Here is an 18,958-nt window from a genome sequence, read left to right as displayed (position 1 = left end):
GGCCCATCACCCACACACCCCTAATGAGCGCGCTTTTAAGTGATTCTCTTGCTCACTACCGCCCTCCCTAAAATAAGATCCTAGCTCCGCGCCTGCATTAAAATATATAGCTATGATGCTGACTAAATTGAAGAAATAATTCGTATATTTATGTCGTCGAGGAAAATGACCATTTTGCGCATATGCAAGTACTATAGATAGTCCATAGGAAAAACAATTTAGCCTTCGGCCCCAGGTTTATAGGGTTGAATTTGTAGATATTGGAAATTTTTGTCGGTAATTGGTGGCTAGTTTTGTCGGTAATCGTTGGCCTCTTCAACCCCCCCCCCCCCCCCCCCCCACTGAAAAAGGTCTAGCGACGCCCCTGCCTGCAATTCGACTAAAATCATAAGTGTGCCGACCAAATGTGTTGAAAAGGCGTATACATTACTGTTTTAATGCCCCTCCCCCACCCCCTCTTCCTTTAGAGCCATTTACAATGTATGTTTTAGACATGAATAAACACATACAGGACTGCATCAAAATGAGGAAGTGATTTTATTTCCAGTTAATTGTTTTCGTATTTATTCCCCAAGTAAATTATCAATATGAAATCTTTTACACACGGCGCCACTCGAAGCATTCCATAATAAACAAAATCTTGTGAATCGGAAAGAAAAACAGACAATCACTTCCACTAAAAATGGATGTAAACAAATAACCTCTCTCGTAATTCTTATGAATGATAAAGAAAGGGGATAAATTGTGTTTAATAAATCACTATCCGTGGCATGTCCGTTCCGATGTCTGTATAATGTACGACGTGTCTGTATTTATTTAAACATTGTTCATTGATTGATGAAAGGAATTCTCGCACTTTCTGACCTCGTAATATCAGTAACCCCGTGACCCTTCTCAAATGCGTGCCATTTTGTTGTTTATGACAAGGTCACACTCAGACGCGTACGCAGGGGGGGGGGGGGTTGGGGGGTTAAACCCCCCTAAAACCCCCCCCCCCCACCCCCCATTGGATTTTTTTTTTTTTTTTTTTTTTTTTTAATAAAAAAAAAAAGGTGACCTTACCCCTCCCCCCAACGGAGCAAAATGTCAAATTTTTAAATTTCGAGACCAAAAAAAAGAAAAAAAGTGTGTCCTCTTACCCCCCCCCCCCCGCTTATTCAGCGGTCGGCTGAGTCGTTGCGATTTTTTCGGGACCAAAAAAAAGAAAAAAAGTGTGTCCTCTTACCCCCCCCCCCCCCCCCCCCCCCCCCCCCCCCCCCCCCCGCTTATTCAGCGGTCGGCTGAGTCGTTGCGATTTTTTCGGGACCAAAAAAAAAAAAAAGTGTCCTCTTACCCCCAACTTATTCAGCGGCTGCCTGAGTCGTTGCGAAATTTTCGGCCCGATTTATAAATGTTAAACCCCCCCCCCCCCCCTTGAAAAAATCCTGCGTACGCGCCTGGTCACACTTATATTACAGAGGTATTCAGGTAGGAGCTAGCTTAGTAGAGAGATCAAGTGAAGAAGGATTATTTAAATCCAGGTGATAATGCTATAATAACATGAATTCAGTTAGATTTGTTTCTATTCAGAATGGTGTCACGTCGATATGTCTCCTACATAGGCCCATCCGTTCCATGATCTACAATACATGATAGTGATTAATTACAGCATTTCGATTGACTGTGTCATCGCACTCAATTCATAGGCGATTATAATTAATGATGCAACCTAGTACATGTAGATGCAAACGCATTTCGTCACTACAGAGTCGGGGTCTACACGCCCCTTCCTTTACTTATTGTCATGAATTGTCTTAGTTTATCCTACCATTGTAGTTTACTGATATAACCACTTATCAACCTAACCCATTTCAAAACTATGGACTTGGTTTCCTCAAGTGAAAGTTGCAGTCTGAATAAAGTATACACCAAAAATTAAAACTAATTATCTCGTTTGTTATTTAAATGGTAATACGATCCCACCCATGCTGAAACCAAAACTTCAGGGACCCGTTTCACAAAGCCTGTTTTCAATGACAAATCAGTGACAAATCTACTGATAACCAATCAGAAGCAAGGATTTCAGTAGCTTATTACAACAACTGTCATTTGTCACCGATGACAAGTTTTGTGAAACACTCCCAGGTGTATCCAAGGTTGAATATTGTTCACATGTGATTTATTGCTAATTTTCATTTATTAAGATGAAAACTTTTAAATCACATTTTTATTTAGCGACTTTGTACAATTAGGATCAAAAAATCATTTTAGAATCTTTCATATTTTTGCATTATATCCGATCATTTTCGATGGTGTTGTATTATTCATTTGTTATAGATGAAATATGGAAATCACAGGACGTCGAAGTGAAAAACCCACATCAAACTTGAAAGCACTTTACTGAATACACGTACCATGTACGCGGAGAGCAAAGTAGTTGATACTACTCCCTCACTTGGTAAGGAGTGATTCGAGACTACCACTGTAACCATGACAACCGACAGCGGATGATAGGCAGACGACAGACCTATCTCGGAAGTCATTGACATCGGTGTAATTGGACGGGAAATAAGGGTGACATTAGAATTCAACCAAAAGAGATAGAGGTCAGATTATCGATGACCTTCTGACCCCTGACACCTTTCACGTTTCTTTTCTAAGTTATACCTCGGTTACACCTCCAAAGCCGACTGAAATTAGACTCTGCCCGGACAAAGTCTTGGCCTTTCGGGGTGACGTAGTTTTGTTTATTGTCAATGGGTTGTACAAGTACAACACATGTTCCTGCGATAATAATTCTTATGACCCCCGTTGCAAAAAACTTACCATTGATGGTAACTTTGCCATTAATGGCAACTACCATAGTAACATGGCTCAACAGCCAGTCAAAAATCAAAGTTTCCATGGTAGTAATACCATTGATGGCAAAGTTATCATCAATGGTAAGTGTTGTGCAACGGGGCCCAGTTAATACCGAATTCCCAATTTCAACCCCGGACCTAATACCATAGGGCCTAATAAATCCTAACCCTAAACCAAACTTAAAAGTAATCGCAACTCTAATCCTATACTTTGACGAAATCAAGCCTGGAGCAAAATGGTAAATCATCTGCAACAATAATTGATCCGGACTGATCGCAATTTAGTTCTCCAATCAGTTGCAAGCTTACAAACTCTTATCATTTTAGTAGACAATTGCGATTGATATCAAGTTGCATTCGATTTGAGTCAGACATGGCTCTGATGCTGAGCTCTTCGGTTAGACTGGTTGTTCAAGCAGTGCCCTTTCGTCTACCCCATGATGTATTTCCGTTCTAAATAAACGGTCTTGATTATCATGATTATTGCATCTAGTTTGTCGGTCGTGTGAAACAATAATATTGTTAACTTCGAGTTTCGACACTGCAGAATACGGGTAGGCATATTAGACTATTCTGTTTATTTTTGTCGCCTTGTCGCTTTCAATTTTTATCTCGTTAAAAGTGGTCATTTAAAATCGGACTCGATCTCTTTATCATACTAAACAGTTAGACACAATGGGCACATGTAGAAAACAAAATCATCACGAAATGAAAACTGTAAGTAGTTCCATGGCTATACACCTTTGGCAGCATAGTTGTTTCAACCTCCTGTGTTTATTGCAAGCCTGACTATAATATAGACCTATGGGGTTGGGGTTTTCAAAGGGCATCTTCTTGAAAAATCCACTCTATAACATTTTGCTGAATGATTTTCCATCCCAAATGCAATACACTACACACTTAGAAAAAAATGGTGCAAGTATGCACCTTTAGGGAAGCAAACCGATGCAACACTGTAGCACCTTTAGGGGTTAAATCCTGCACCCTTTCTAAAGGTGCAATCCTGCACCCTTTAAGAGGGTGCCCGATTGCACCTTTTAGGAGACATGTTAGTACCCTTAATGGTTCAATCCCGCATCATTAGGGGTGCAAACCGATGCAATAGCAGCACCTTTAGGGGTTCAATACTGCACCCTTTAAAAGGTGCAATCCTGCACCCATACTCGAGAAATACTCGTGAAATTTGCTCGTACACAAATACATATTAAACATGCATTTTGTTTTTTTGGTTAGTAATCATATAATCAATATATCTATTGCTAAAACGTGAATGTAATTGTAACATGATCAGACAAATAATCTATTGGTTAATTATTGCCGAAGGAAAATAAAAATCACAAAAACTGATGTGCATTGTCATAATTTGCTTAACAAATCATGATAAATGTCTTTGTATGTGAACACGTGTAAAGTAATCATGAATATGCATGCAATATGCAAACTTTTATTTTACACCCTTTTTTGGTCGATAGGGTTCATTTTTTGTGGGAAGGGTGCAAAATCTTATATTGCACCCTTTTTTAAACCCCTCTTCCTTCAATAGGGTTCATTTTTATGTAAAGGGTGCAAACTCTTATTTTGCACCCTTTTTTGCACTCTTTTTTCTTAGAGTGTATAGGAGGGAAAGACGTGAAAGGGGAAACGAAGAACACGCGACCCGGCCAATTTAGATTATGCCGCCCACCAAATACCCTATCGTTATGGGTGAAATTCTGTAGCAATGTGGCTTTTGTCAAGTCGAACTTTAAACCATACGGTGTGTATGGTTTGTATTTGCCCCATCGAAACCAGTCGATCTGGGATTGCTCTCCAGTGAATTATTACGTGACTAAATAAAATATGTGACACATCATAACTTTACACATACCAAAGCTTGTATTCATGGCATCGCTCCCTGTTTTTCCTTTCTTGTTTTTTCCACTCTTCACCACATCTCATTTCTAATTCATCTCTTAATCTATCTTACCTCATTTCTCTTCCCCTGTATACCATGCCTTTACTCCCCCTTCCCTCTCAACAGGTCAACCGATCCAAGCTGATAAATACAAACGTTCCCCCTTCCCCCTTTTTAACTATAATATAGCACGATCTTGACTACTTTCGAAGATAAATAAACTCAAGAGCAATTTCAACACCCTACTGTAATATATCCTATGGAAACCATGTTCGGATAACACGTCATTGTCATGATCGCACATCTCAATAGGTGACGCACAAGGCTATTAAAATTACCCTGGGTTGATTTTGTCGAAAGTAGTTGCTAAAAAGTCACAACTACATTTGCTACAGATTCTTTCTCTACTCACATCACGGAATATTCAATAAGACACTAGATGACGCGAATATTATGTTGGTGCCAGAATGGCGTTAATACTATTAAAGCCTTTCTCGTTCTGAGCAAACACTGACGAATAATGATGATACAGGTCGGGGTGGGAGTGGAGATGATCCAGTCATGATTGAAAAATATTAGTTGAGCACAGGTCTTAGTGTTTGTCCTGTCCTTTTCTCGTTAAAGCCCCACTGTACTTGTTCCCTCTATATAGAAAACAATGCCTAAGCGGTGCCCGTTGGTCCCCCATGATCCTCTTTTTCTTATGTTAATTGAGAGCTGAGTTAATGGGATAGCCACATGCGAGTGAACACACTTGGTGGTCTAATCCCTCCTGGCCAAACTAGTTCAGACGGACTTAAACATTTATAATCTTCTTCAATCCTTGACATAGCATGACTCAACTCCCCGCTCTGTCCATGCTTCCTGACCCTTTCCCCTCTTCACCCCCAATCAAGACGTGTCCATTAATTTTGGGGTATTTGATTTCAATTAAATACTGACAACCTTAAACCCAATCAATATTTTTGGCAACAGGTTTTTGTTGTTTCATCTCGAAAAAAGAAGGAATAAAAGGGGTGACCTGAAAGGCAGACTACATGCGTAACAAGCAGACATCAGTAGGAGATCGTATTGGATTACCTCATATCCCGTTACCATGGTAATCGTAATGCAGTATCCCCCTATCTTCCAGCGCTCACCCATCTGTTGTTGTGATAGTTGACATTGACTGACATCTAGCCCAGGTCTAGCCGATCGCGCAGATAACATGTGTGGTCTGCCCCTTGTATATCTCGGCAAGACCGAGATATTTTGTCATTAATTTGGCGCCCCTTACGTCATCAAGTAGGCATATTGTGGAGATGAGCATAGGTTGGTACAGACTATGTACTTCGTTATTACTTCATAATATGTGGTATTTACTGGACTTCAGTAGGGATGTTATTAACGTAACACCAAGATCGAAATACTCGAAAACCATGCGGCTTAAATGTTATAGTAATTCCCAAGAACCTAACATCACTTCCCTTAAATCTCTAATCATCATGAGTATTCAAAAGAATTTTACATTACGGATTTTTATACGAAATGTATTAATTTAAGATACAAAATAAATCGTTAAAATTTGTATTTCATTGCTTCAAATATGCAGATTATACAAAAATATATTCGACGCTTTGTCGGGACAGAGGTCCATTGGAACAAAAATGCTATCACTACCGTATCATATTTCCGATAGAAAAAAACTGAGAAAGAGATCAAAGCCAGACCATTACGTTATATGTTAGGTCTGTATTACATGTGCGATTACGTTACTTGCACTTCAAGATGAAGGCCCATGAGAAAAGTGAGATTGTCTCAACGCTCTAACTCCGAAGACAATCCACATCATGTAGCGATTTGCTTTTTACTTTGATGGAAAGAAAGAAGGAAAAAAACAACAACCGAGAATACATTAGTCCACTTTTGAATGAAATCAACTAAACGATAAGAAAGCTATGAGGGTTTAAAAATGAAATAACTAAATGTATGCTTACATCATGCTGTACATGCCATTGTATGAGAATCTCAAATAAAAAAAAATTGGGATCACTAGATAATTATAGGCGAATCAGTGAAAATTGGCTAATAGTTGGTCATTCAATTGCCAGTATTTGGGGAGACCTCTCCAATGTTGTCCGATGAAATAATCAATTTCCTAATTTATGTGGGGTACTTTTGTCATTGTGACTGTATTCAATACACATTCAGTATAGCATGTTGGTATAAGCACTATAAGAAATAACATATCTCACTTTGTGATAGCATTTTGAAATAAATATAATGCTTACTGTAGGTTATTTCAATTTATCGGAGCAAATGTGAGAATAAACCGACAGTACATTTAAATGTATATAATTTTTTTATATCGCTATATATAACTATTCTGCAGATTCCTTTCAAACTTGTTATATCATGATATATCTGTTTTCGCCCGAAATATAGCAATATCAGGATTGAATTGCCTTTTTAAACATTCGATCGTTCTTTTATTGATTATCACTGACCAGAAAAGACCGTCAGCGTCTTGGAGACAGACTATTATGTCGCAAATAGAAACTTCTATATTTCACTGCAGTTGTACCACAATATGTTATTTAAGGCAACTCGTCTAATCAGAGAGGCAGACGACTCCAATTTCCGACCTAGACAACCTAGCTTGGATGTGACCACTTTAAGGTTGTCAGCTATGTGTCTTCTAATTCAAAATATTTCCTGGAAGAAAGTCCATTTTAAGAGAAAAACCGACATCAAAATTAACCAAGCTTCCCCAAATTCTAATTATTTCGTTACTTTTAGGTACTTGGTATTTTTGATGGATCACGTGCAAATATTTGCCCGCGGTTTGCTTGCACTTTTTCATAAACTGGGTTGACTTTTTGAACCACTTTGCGATCCTAACGTATAGGCTATGCATTTTCTAATATTCTTCTCTTCTAATATGATATACATCCATAGCCAACAGATATCCTGTGTATGATACTGACCAATTGGTATCACAGCGGAGAAAAAGTGAGCAATAGCTCAGCTAACAGAACCGAAATGAACAAAAAAAGGGTGTTTATTATGGTTCTAGGACATCTACCCCAAGGACAACCACCCCTAAGAATAACCACCCTCTAGGACAACTACCCCCTAGGGCAACCACCCTCTAGGACGACTACCCCCGGACAACTATCCCCCGGACAACTACCCCTAGACAACTACCCCCTACGACAACCATCCTCTAGGTTACTATCCTGATTGTAGATTGACTTATTGTTACGGGGCTCTGGTTACATTGTTGCCAGAAACTTAATTCTTGTTTCTTTTTCCATGAAATGATTTATACAATATGGTATATTTTCGATAGATTAAAGTTCATGACTTCTCAGAACTTCATTGACCAAGTGCATGACTCTTTGAATGATAAAAAAAGTGCTGAAAAGATCCATAGAGATTTTATTCACAATCATTTTATAAAAAGATGTAAGAAAAATTATTCCAAAGTTAAGGGCAGCAGCTATTTAAAAACTCGTGTAATATCAATTATCGTTGTATTATATTATATTATATTATATTATATTATATTATATCATATCCTATTATATCATATTATATTATACCATGTATCATGTATGAAAATTTAGTTGATCAAGTTCTACATGTATGACTCTTTGAATGATAAAATAGTGCTGAAAAGATCTATCTAGAATTAATGTATTCACAATCCTTTCATAAAAAGATGTAAGAAAAATTATTCCCAATTTATGGGCAGCATGGTACTTAAAAACTCGTGTAACATATTAAGTTATCGTTATAATTATAATAACAAATTATATGAACATTTATTTTTTAAACTCGTGCAACGGCTATCATCCCCCTGAAGAACTCCATTTAACAGGAACCTGATGGGTTAAATTTGGTCACATTAATCAAACCACAGATTCATCAGAATGCTACCCTGGCAGTAAAACCACGGGATGGGCTACAGACAGTTCTACAAATAATCACTCTTTATAGAATAATCCTCTTAAACTTTAAAGGGCAACCCAAACCTTGTCATAAGTTCAGTTGTATGAAGGCAGAAAAATAAGTGGAAGTTTGAAATAAATCAGACCAATAAGAAGGCAATGAATAGGAAAATCGCGTCGAAATCCTCTTAACGCAATGAATAAATAAAATTTGAGATCACTACAGCTATACGAATCTCAAATTGGCAATTTTATCAGTGAATTGTGACGTACATGTAGTTACCGATAACTCTCCCGTTTGTCATGTACAAAAACATATTAATTTCGGTTTTTATCCAAAGTGCCTTCACCCTTGGGGCACTACTCAAAATATATTATGGAGAGTATACCGTATTTTTTTTAACCCATTTTTTTTTTGGTGGAAGAAATTGGAAGGTTGTCCGTCACTACATCACAGAGACGTAGTCATTACCTATTCAGCCGATTTGAAGAGCCCATATACCTTCGGTGAATGCAACTTTCAACTATTCATAACGTTCTCATTTTTGTTTACGTGTTCATTCAAACTTCCACCAGTGACCTATGCTTCCCTGACTTTGCACTTTATTCCATAGTATTTTTCGAACAACGTCGGATATCCCTTTAAAAGCACCCTCTAATAAAACTTATCGAATTGGAGATACATCATTTTAAAGAGCCAAGGAGTGAAATCATTTTCACAGTATAGCCTTTTGTTAATCGTAAATAGCGATATAAATTGCAAGAATGCAAGTTAAGTCTGAATGTCAAGTATTAATTTATTCTGTAGCCTACATGTTTAATTATGTTGATGGGACTGCTCTCGAATCGCATTATGCTATTTTGTCAAAATATGTCAATGTATATTACAATTTTTTCTATATACCCGTTGTATCCATGTGAAATGTGATTAAATTAATAAATGTAATAAAATATACGTATTGTACCAGTGATCTCACTGCTTGCTGCATGGATCGAACACTAAAGTCCTAAATAGTTATCCACCAACCTATAGTATACATGTCTTAGTTTAACTCCTTGTCCTTTTCAAAGATTTCTTCTTTTTTTTTTAATTATAAAAAAAGAGATATAATGATGGCTTTACTGTAGACCTATAAATGTAACTCTGACATTTCAGATCCGCCTACAGCTTCGAACATTCATTCATGTCTGGAATAATATTTTCAAGTACTAAATCGTAAACTAGATTTCCACTCTATCCTGCTTCTATCGATCTGGATAACAAACAAATACAAAAAAATATGTTATGTCTGATTGGCATATAAATAATCACTAAACACTCTACCAGTATTTTAGAAGAGTGCAGGAGCCAGCATAATTATATAAGGTTCTACTGACTCAATACTACTTGTGGCGTTTGTATCGTGTTTTTTTTCGCAGCATTTTTTAAGGGTGGTAATTCGGGCTATCAGAAATTCGGAAAATCAATAGAGCATACCTTTAATTTTCGACAGCTCGAGTTAGAGTTAACAAAAACACCATGATTTGCGGTTTCCTTCACCGCAAGTAACGAGTTGTTATTCGTTCAGGCTACACGCGCATAATAATGGTCGAAAAATAAAATGAGCCAAACTGAAGTTGGTTTTTATTGTGTAAGAAGTGACAGTTCCCATAAATCAAGATTTTCTCAGTTTTTCTTTGAAATAAGCGAACAAATATTACTATGATAATGTGCGTTGACTTACCAAGTACTTTGAAATTTAAGTTGATTTTAATATTTCTGTTTTTTCTTCTTCATAATTTGCTGAATAGCCATCTTTTGTTGTGATGGCTATTGTTGTTGTGCATAATACAGTGAAGGCATAGAAGTTTATCATTTGTGTTCAGTTCAAAAGATTATGATGGAGGTAACCTCCAAAAATGTACTCATCTCGAACATGTAACTCTATGTTGAAATAAAAATGAATGGTCATAATCAAAACAAAAGAAAAAGAAATATTTTATCAGATGGGAACCGTGTTATTTGCTTAACGATACAACTTCACATCAAAGAAAAGAAAGAAATGAACTAGTTCATCTCCAATCTACCAATCACATTGTCATGTGCACTACAAACATGACAAAATATTGGTGATAGTTGCAAATGATTCTCAGCGCGTTATTTATTTATGCATGCATGGGCACACCGTCATCCATGCCTACGGTGTAGAGCATGGGAAAATAAAATTCTTCTCAACAGAAGTACTAGTATATTACAACGGTCATGTATAATGGACAGGCTTTGATATCCTCATTCCTCCACATTTCACTAACATCCAATTTCCTGATCAGTCGAATGATATTAGCATTGACAGAAATGGGTCTTGTTATTACACTGAATCAATAGCCCAGTCTAGCTTAATTTACTTGTTTAGGACCACTGAACGGAATTGGGTTTCCCATGCTCTCACCAAATTGCAACGAAAATAGCGCATAAAATGGTCTGACTGCTATAATAGTTCAAAATTGAATCTTTGGACGAAAATAGGACATAAACTGATCAAACTGTTACATTTTCGTGTTTAAAACTAAACCATGAGACAATATTTATCCTCCACACTGTTATATGATATTTCATTTTCAATAAATGTCTTTTAATAGAACATGACTTGTGTATACATTTATATTTTTTATTCAATGATTTAATAATCTAACACTATAATACTTTGGTGAAAATCTATATTTGCATGGCTTATAGCTGCTGTGCTTAATTGTGATTTTAGGGCTAAATTTAGGGCAATAATGCTTCAATACTTATCTCTAAATCCAGCCTCTAAATCAACCAATTTGTCTACATATCAATAGACAGTGACGCATATTTATTATCGGCCAGTTGGATATAGAAACAAAACGATGTATTTTGGAAAGAGTTGGGCTATTGTTTCTTTTATAGTGTATTGACCCCTAACCTCTAGATAACACTAAAAGATAAACCTCATAAAAACTGTTCAGGCATAAATGCAGGTAGACCAAACAGTAGTTCTAATTGACAATTATCGAATGACAACGGAAACGGAAATTTTTCATGAATATTCAAAGTTTCAGGCAGTGGTAGTGATTATTATCAAGGAGGATTTTGTCTCTTTAAGTATATATTATTTTAACTAATATAATGTTTATTGCTAACTTATAGGGAGACAAATAGTATATTATTATTTTTATTTAATTTTTCAATGGATCGACGTGTATTTATTTGGATATTTGGATATCGTGCTTGCTATACCAGGAGCGTCTATCCTGGGATGGGAATGTGGGAGGGGGGGGGGGGGGGTAAAGCAGTCGTCACATATTTTACTGAACCAACTTTTGAAAAAGGAATATCTTTCATTTTGTACAATATCAAAGCCATAGCGCCTCTTATTCTCTCTGATAAAAGAACAACATCTTACAAAACATTAAAAATAATCATTAATATTCCTTCAAAACATGACATGAGAAGTGTGACTCACCGAGAAGGAATATTTGAACCCGCTGTTTCGAAACCAGCCACAGAAGGAGAACCTGCTGCGGTGCTTGGTCGCTTTATTCCTCGACATATAGTATCCCGTGGTCGAAGTGGTGATTGAGACGTCGCCCCCGACATCGTCACTTCGGCAGCACCCCATCATCCTTTGCAGCAAACTTCAATTTGTAAGTTCTTCTCCTTCTCCTTCACACACTGTCTCACCAGTTAATAACTGATACATTCATTGCGCTTTAGACCAAGCTAAACAACTCGCACTGAACTCCTGAAGAAAGTTCTTTGGCGTGAGTCCATCCATGGGCTTATTGTGGAAATGCTTCTGAGGCATCGAGAATGTCACCTTCTGTCTCTCTTGTCGATGCAAAGTTTATCCAGAAGTCCGTTCAGATGGAGTTGACATTACTAAAGCTTCTAGATTATAGACATGTCACTCCACACCCCGTTGTCGTCTGCGGTTTGGACTGAAGCTAGGAACATCTTTGCTCTGAAAAAGAAAGAGAAAATCTTATGAATATCTACGTAGTTACTGGAGAGGCAAAAAGAGAAAACAGGAGAAGAGCGAAACTTCAGGAAGATGTGTAAAATACTTAAGATGAATACAAATTTTCCTCCCAGGCGGGGGTTGATTGCTCTGTGTATCATATATGTTTATCATTTTGGTCCCCTGCCATGCCCCCCCCCCCCACCATAACTGTACCCGCCAATGATAACCACGAATTGATAATGATACATTACATATCCTCGCGTGATGATTTTGTTTTCCTTTTAAAATGATAATACGACTTTGATACACCGATGAAACATTACAACTGTTATATTTTTGTTATGGATTTTATCAAGACGTGCTATTTAAAGAGCTACATTGATCATGATGATGATGTTGTTCGTTCAGACATTGGGAACACCGTTTCTAATAAAAGCGAAATGTGCGGGGACGGATCAGTTTCGCCGCAAATGCTGAAAGTTACCTTCCTGACATGGAAAACATTGGTTACATCAGTAGATCCTGTATCACTATCAGGAACGTATGAAGTGCTCAGTTCTTATTTGCCGAAACTTATTTTGAAGATAAAAATATGATTATAACATTATTATACTTAAACGTGCTTTTGTAGGATTTGGGATATACAGGCCTACATGACTGTATATTTTCACAACAAGGTTTTTAAGGGGTAGACGATGCTAACCAGAGAGATAGAGTGAGTTAGAGAGAGAGAGAGAGAGAGAGATAGAGTGAGTTAGAGAGAGAGAGAGAGAGAGAGATAGAGTGAGTTAGAGAGAGAGAGAGAGAGAGAGTGGAGCAAAGGGGGGGGGCAGATAAAAGATGACCATATGCATACTTTATATGCAACTTTTTCTCTTTAATAATCAACACTGGGATTTAAATTTTGCTGCAGGACAAAAATAACTTGACTCTTTGAATCTTCCCGACTTAATTCCACCAAAGTCAATAAAAAGCCCGATCTTCGACGGGTTGTGATATACCAAGTACACTAGATTATAGATTACTGGAAAAGCTATTTAATGAAACATGATCAGCCAATTCGAAAGACGTTGAAGCTGTAGGCCCACATCCTGCTTGAAAGTTCAGAACCACTGAAGTCTAACTCTAAGCCAAATTTGGATGCGGTGGACCTTTTCGGTCTTCTGTTCCTGAACCCAACCGTCTGGAGGTCACGAATTAACGTGTCAAAGTTAATGCCAAGATTTGGTTCGGCTTTGACATTACCCAAACCACCCCTTGAAATTGCTCCCCATAGAAGAAAAAAATAGAGAGAAAAAGAATCCATTGTTTGACCCACCTGAGCACACAGACACAAGCCGAGAGTTTTCATGACACTTGTGCTCTTCATTGTTTGATTACGTCACGTTCCCTTGGAAAGCTTTTAAAAAGGACAAGAGATTATACTTGGTACTTGGGAAGGATTTCTCCAAAAGACGCCGCAAAGGTGTTTAAACTGGAGGTGTGTCCAAGTTGGTTACAAAAACAGACGATTTCCCGTGAAATCTGGCTATAGTCTCCATTTTTTGTTGTGATTTTGAATTCGCGCTTTAAATGATCTGATGGTTTGGTTGTGGGGAAGGAGATGGTAAGATGGAGTTTCATGAAAACTGAAAAGTGCAAAAGTTCACTGCAATTTTGTTTCTCTTTTCGAAACTGTGGTTGCAGACTTGCAGTCCGCAGTTCTCTTTCTCTCGGGGCTAATATAATTCATTTAATGGAGAAACAATAATAGTAATGATATATTGAAATACCAGTGAGTTGGAATGACTCCCTGTACTAATAAACGTGTTCTTTCGTTTACAAATACTCATCTTTTAGTCTTCATATCTCCTTTGAAAATGGGAGTCTGCATGATATAAATTGAAGAGAAAAACATGGACAAAAGGAGTGTCAGAGAAACTTATGCAGTCATTGATTCACATGCAGTGAGAATGTGAGATGCCATTTTGAAAAGTTGACAGGGCATAATTCGATCGAAACTCTCACCTTCCAATTTTCCACTGTGACCATCTGGTGTCCAGGTTTTGTACACTCCAGCTCCAGGACACTGCATTCAGAGGTGTGTCAACTGTGTTTTGACTCCTACATCCGACGAACTGACAGTTTAACCTTACGAGTTGTCTCTGTGAAAAGATCGGTTACACCCTTTTTTCCTCTCTTGACTCCAAAAACATTCAGGTGTATCCAAGATGCGCCAACTGAATATCAACAAAATAAGGTTTCCTCTGCCCCAAAGCCAGCTCAAGCTTGCCTCTAGCTAGAGGTGCTCGCTGCCGACAGATCAGGCTGGCTGGCCAAGCCTTTACCCCTCCACAAAAAGCACGTCCCACCCCAGTGACCTCACGGATGTAAACAGCGAGTGCGCCCGAAAGCAGTCAATCAGTTTTACGGGCCAGACGATCCAATTGCGGCGGGAGTTGGACTCGTGAATGAAAATCAGCTGTTCGTTGCCCTTGATGGCTGAGGACAAGGTTGCACAGCCTCGCCTCAAGGCGTTTTCAGTTCGAAAGTTTTGCTTTGGTTCTGTTTGGGTTTCATTTTTTCTCTTTCTGGTTGTTTGTAAACCTTGTATAATATTGAACTCACAATTAGGTGCTATTTTCATCAAGTATTTGGTAAAAGCCTGAGCATGGCCGGGGATTTATAACGATTTGCACGGATGGGTGGGTGGGTGGGGTCTTTGGGTTGGTAATGCGCAAGGAGAGGGGGGTTTTCTAATCATCAATGTTTAGTTTGTATATTTCGAACGAAAAATTTCTGCAGGAGGGGAGAGAGCCAGGGGGAGGGGGGGGGGGGGGTCATTATTGACGAATGCCCAATTTCGACGTTAAAGATCTGTCGGCACTCCGGCGCCAAGTTCCCCTGGCCCTGCTCACTGCTTATATCTAATTTATTTGGTTAAACCAGGGAAGTGAACTGTCCCGGAACTGTCCTGTCCTTTCTCGACATACTGGTCTATAATGTCAGTGGACAACTTTCACGTCTTCTCGTCTTCTATAATCTGAGTTTTAAAAAAAACAGATCCGTATCTTTATCTTCCTCTGTCTCTGTCTCTGTCTCTAAACTCTCTCTCTCTCTTTCTCCCTCTGTCATCTAGTGGAAATCTTTCTTACTGAAACACCAAACAAAATAATATACAATAAAAAAATATTTCTCTTGCTCATGACTATAGTGTGATGTGTGTCATTCTATTTGCTTTCCACACTGGTTCGACATTAATGCCGAAAGTAAAAAATCGTTTTATCCCTCCCCTCCTACTTTCTAGAATGAATTATTTTGCATACATTATTGCTCCTACCACCATCTTCCAAAAAAGTTTCACAAAATAATATTGTCTTCGTCTGACCATGGACCGACAAACCGTGGTCTGACAAGATAGGGTCCCAATTTCCGCTAGAGGGCGCTGACATCTCTTGCCCAAATGTCGACATGAACAGATTATAATCTCGAGCGAGCGAGCAGAGGAAAAAACCAACACCTTCTCTATGTATTTTAATTCAAATACACAAAATAAGATAAAATACAAGTAAACAGCCCCTCTGCCTGAACGGGAGAGGGGCAGGGGGACGTTTGCCTCCGCCCCTTATGTGAATGTAAACAACTAAATGTATGTTGATTTTCTAGACTGAAAGATAGACTGAAAGATAGCAGCATTTTTTTAAAGTGCTGGGGTGGGTGAGGTGCTCCGGGAGGCTCCGATGGACTTCTGGTGCATGTGAGGCCAGCGATTTTCTATTCTTTTTTTAATTCGGGGGGGGGGGGGGGGGGGGGGGAGCGGGTTGCGCAATATACCCGGGGAACTTTGCATTCAAGGGAACATATCGACCATAGACGTATTGATAGCGAATGAACGGGACAACTTTGCATTCTATCGACACTATATAACAAATTACAATTCTTTATGCGAGCATGAAATTTGCATCCTGTATAATTATAGTTTGAAACACATTTGTCCGCAGAGGCAATGCATTCTCGATTCGCTCGATGGGGTAAGGAAACTTTGAATCCGTAATATTATTCTATTTACGATTCGCACGGTTATTACTCCACTAACACCCGGGACTAACACTAACATCCCCTATTATCTTTCTAATTGGAGGCATGACTAATTAAGCGTGTTTGATAATGGTAAATAATGCCCCTTAAAGCTTATTATGCACAGGCCATCTCTCCCATATAAGCCAGGAATTAGCCCTACAAAACCAACATCGCATTTACTTACTATCAATATAGGCCTATAGCTATGTATGCGGTATGTATGCAACAGTAACAAATTATTGCATCGTGGTATTGAAGCTAACTTAATATTAAGTCCACCCCAAAAAAATAAACAAAACGGAACAAATAAGAAGAAAAAAGAGAGGGGAAAAAAATTAAAAAGAAAGAAAGAAAAAGACTAAAGGCATGCCGTTCTCCTACAGCTAGTTTAACAATTATTGACACAGTGACCCGTAGGATCATCATTCACAGACCCCCATCTCTCATCCAGGTATTCCCCTTAATATTTTCCGAAAGAAAAGAGATAAGTGCTACCCCGGAGAGCTACTCCCTGCTCCCGACCACCTCCCACCCCCCCCCCCCCCCCCCCCTCCTGAAAAGCACCTTTCTAGGCGTGCCGTTCTCCTTCAGTTCCCCGTAGGCTCATTATTCACAGGACTGGATCTCATCTTCCAGCCAGGCATTACCTATACACTTAACACGTTAAGAAAAGAGATAAGTGCTACTTTAATTATAACTATGATTATTATCATTATAATTAGCATTATTATCATAATTATTGTTATCGTAATTATTATTATAATAATTCTTATTATTATAATAATTATTATTATAATTATATTACTTATTATCATTACATTATCATTATTGTTATCATTATCGCTATTAATATTATCATCATTATAGTGATGCTGATGATGACATAAGCACAAGCACAAACCATACTTTTTTTTCCTCCGTAGAAAACGGGAGGAATTGGCTACTATAAACTCTGCAAAGAGGTCTTTTACTCGTAGTTTAGAACCATTATTCTGATAAGAACCGACGTGCAAAGTAGGGTATAACCCAACGGGAAAGCATCTTATACTTCCATTGAGACAATTTGGACCTTTTTAGCATAAAACAAGCCATATTTTATCATTATTTTCGAGGGGTGCAACGAGCGGTTGACGGAACTTTGGATCTTATGATTTTCGAAACTTTTTCCTTTTTTACTCATTTTGAATCTTTGAATTAAAAAAGGGTGAGACTTCCATTCTCTGGGGATGCGAATAGGATATTTTATACAACACCTACGTGGATCCCTGTCATTCGATTGGAGGATTGTTGGTCACATGATATTAAATAGATGGTATATTGCACGGTCGTGCATTTTTGGTTATATGCGCCGTGCATTTTTGGTTATATGCAGACTGCGTACCTCTCTGCCGTGCGCGCGCGTATCCCTGCGTGTATCTGACGCGAAGGCAATCTGAATGTAATCGAGAAGGCTTGAATCCAACTTGAATTTATCTTTAATATAAGGAGTAAAGCATAATTTGTTGATTAACGTTCTATTAGATCTTCTTCGATATGTTGTATAAAACAAATAATGAATGTTTTTCATTCGTTCAATGGTGCGAATATTTTCATTCGTTGAAAGATTAACATTAATTCTATTCAACTCGGCTGACGCCTCGTTGAATAGAATGTTAATCTTTCAACTCATGAAAATATTCGCACCATTGAACTCATAACCATTCATTATTTGTATAATATAGGCCTAAGTAAATCACCTGGTTTACTATAATTATAGAGCATTGTGATTATGCGCTGGCTAGAGTTGGTCCTTAAACTGAAAGAAGAGTGCTGTTTTCTTAACTTTCTTTTGTAAGGGTCAGGTTTGCTTTTAGCCCCCCCCCCCACCCCACACACTCAGTGTTATTTAGGGTACGCGTATGCATGTTCCCTCATTTTTAAAACACCCCCTAGCCCTAAGTCCAAAGTGTAAAGTCAAGTTACGAGCCGGACTTTGTTGCGTGAAAAGTACCTCTCTACCGGAGTTTTGGGGAACATGAATGCGGTCTTTCCGTTCCTTTAGTGGGGGGGGGGGGGGGGGGGGAATTTTTAGATCCAGTTGCATTTTAACGAATGCAATGTCTATTTTCTCCAGTATAATTTAAACATATTATTATACAATAGTAAAAGTGTACAATTTACTTTTTTTTTTTTAAATACATTAGAGATACATCATCTGAGCAGCAGAAAACAGTTTGGGACTCTCCTTATAGGAGCTGCTGGTTTGACCAGCTTTCTATTTAAAAAAAA

General features: G+C 38.2%; 1 protein-coding gene across 3 annotated transcripts in view; it reads right to left on the bottom strand.

Annotated features, from left to right (window-relative positions):
• Positions 1-15,128, bottom strand: part of LOC100889322 (NADPH oxidase 4) — a 44,535-nt gene extending 29,407 nt beyond the window's left edge. The window contains exons 1-2 of one of the 3 annotated variants that reach the window (XM_030995234.1): positions 14,639-15,128; positions 12,134-12,631 (exon numbers count right to left, since the gene is read on the bottom strand). In XM_030995234.1, coding sequence (XP_030851094.1) covers positions 12,134-12,292 — 159 coding nt within the window. In that variant the 5' untranslated portion in view covers positions 12,293-12,631; positions 14,639-15,128. Of the gene's footprint in view, positions 1-12,133; positions 12,632-13,115; positions 13,203-13,949; positions 14,148-14,638 lie in introns of those variants that run through there. The other 2 variants (XM_030995235.1, XM_030995236.1) reach the window with 2 other exon arrangements.
• Positions 15,129-18,958: the final 3,830 nt, after the last annotated feature.

Source organism: Strongylocentrotus purpuratus, unplaced genomic scaffold (genome assembly GCF_000002235.5).
Source record: "Strongylocentrotus purpuratus isolate Spur 01 unplaced genomic scaffold, Spur_5.0 spur5_scaffold_21, whole genome shotgun sequence".
Classification (NCBI taxonomy): Eukaryota; Metazoa; Echinodermata; class Echinoidea; order Camarodonta; family Strongylocentrotidae; genus Strongylocentrotus; species Strongylocentrotus purpuratus.
Note: the sequence above shows the minus strand (reverse complement) of the source record. Positions and strands in the feature narration are given on the sequence as shown.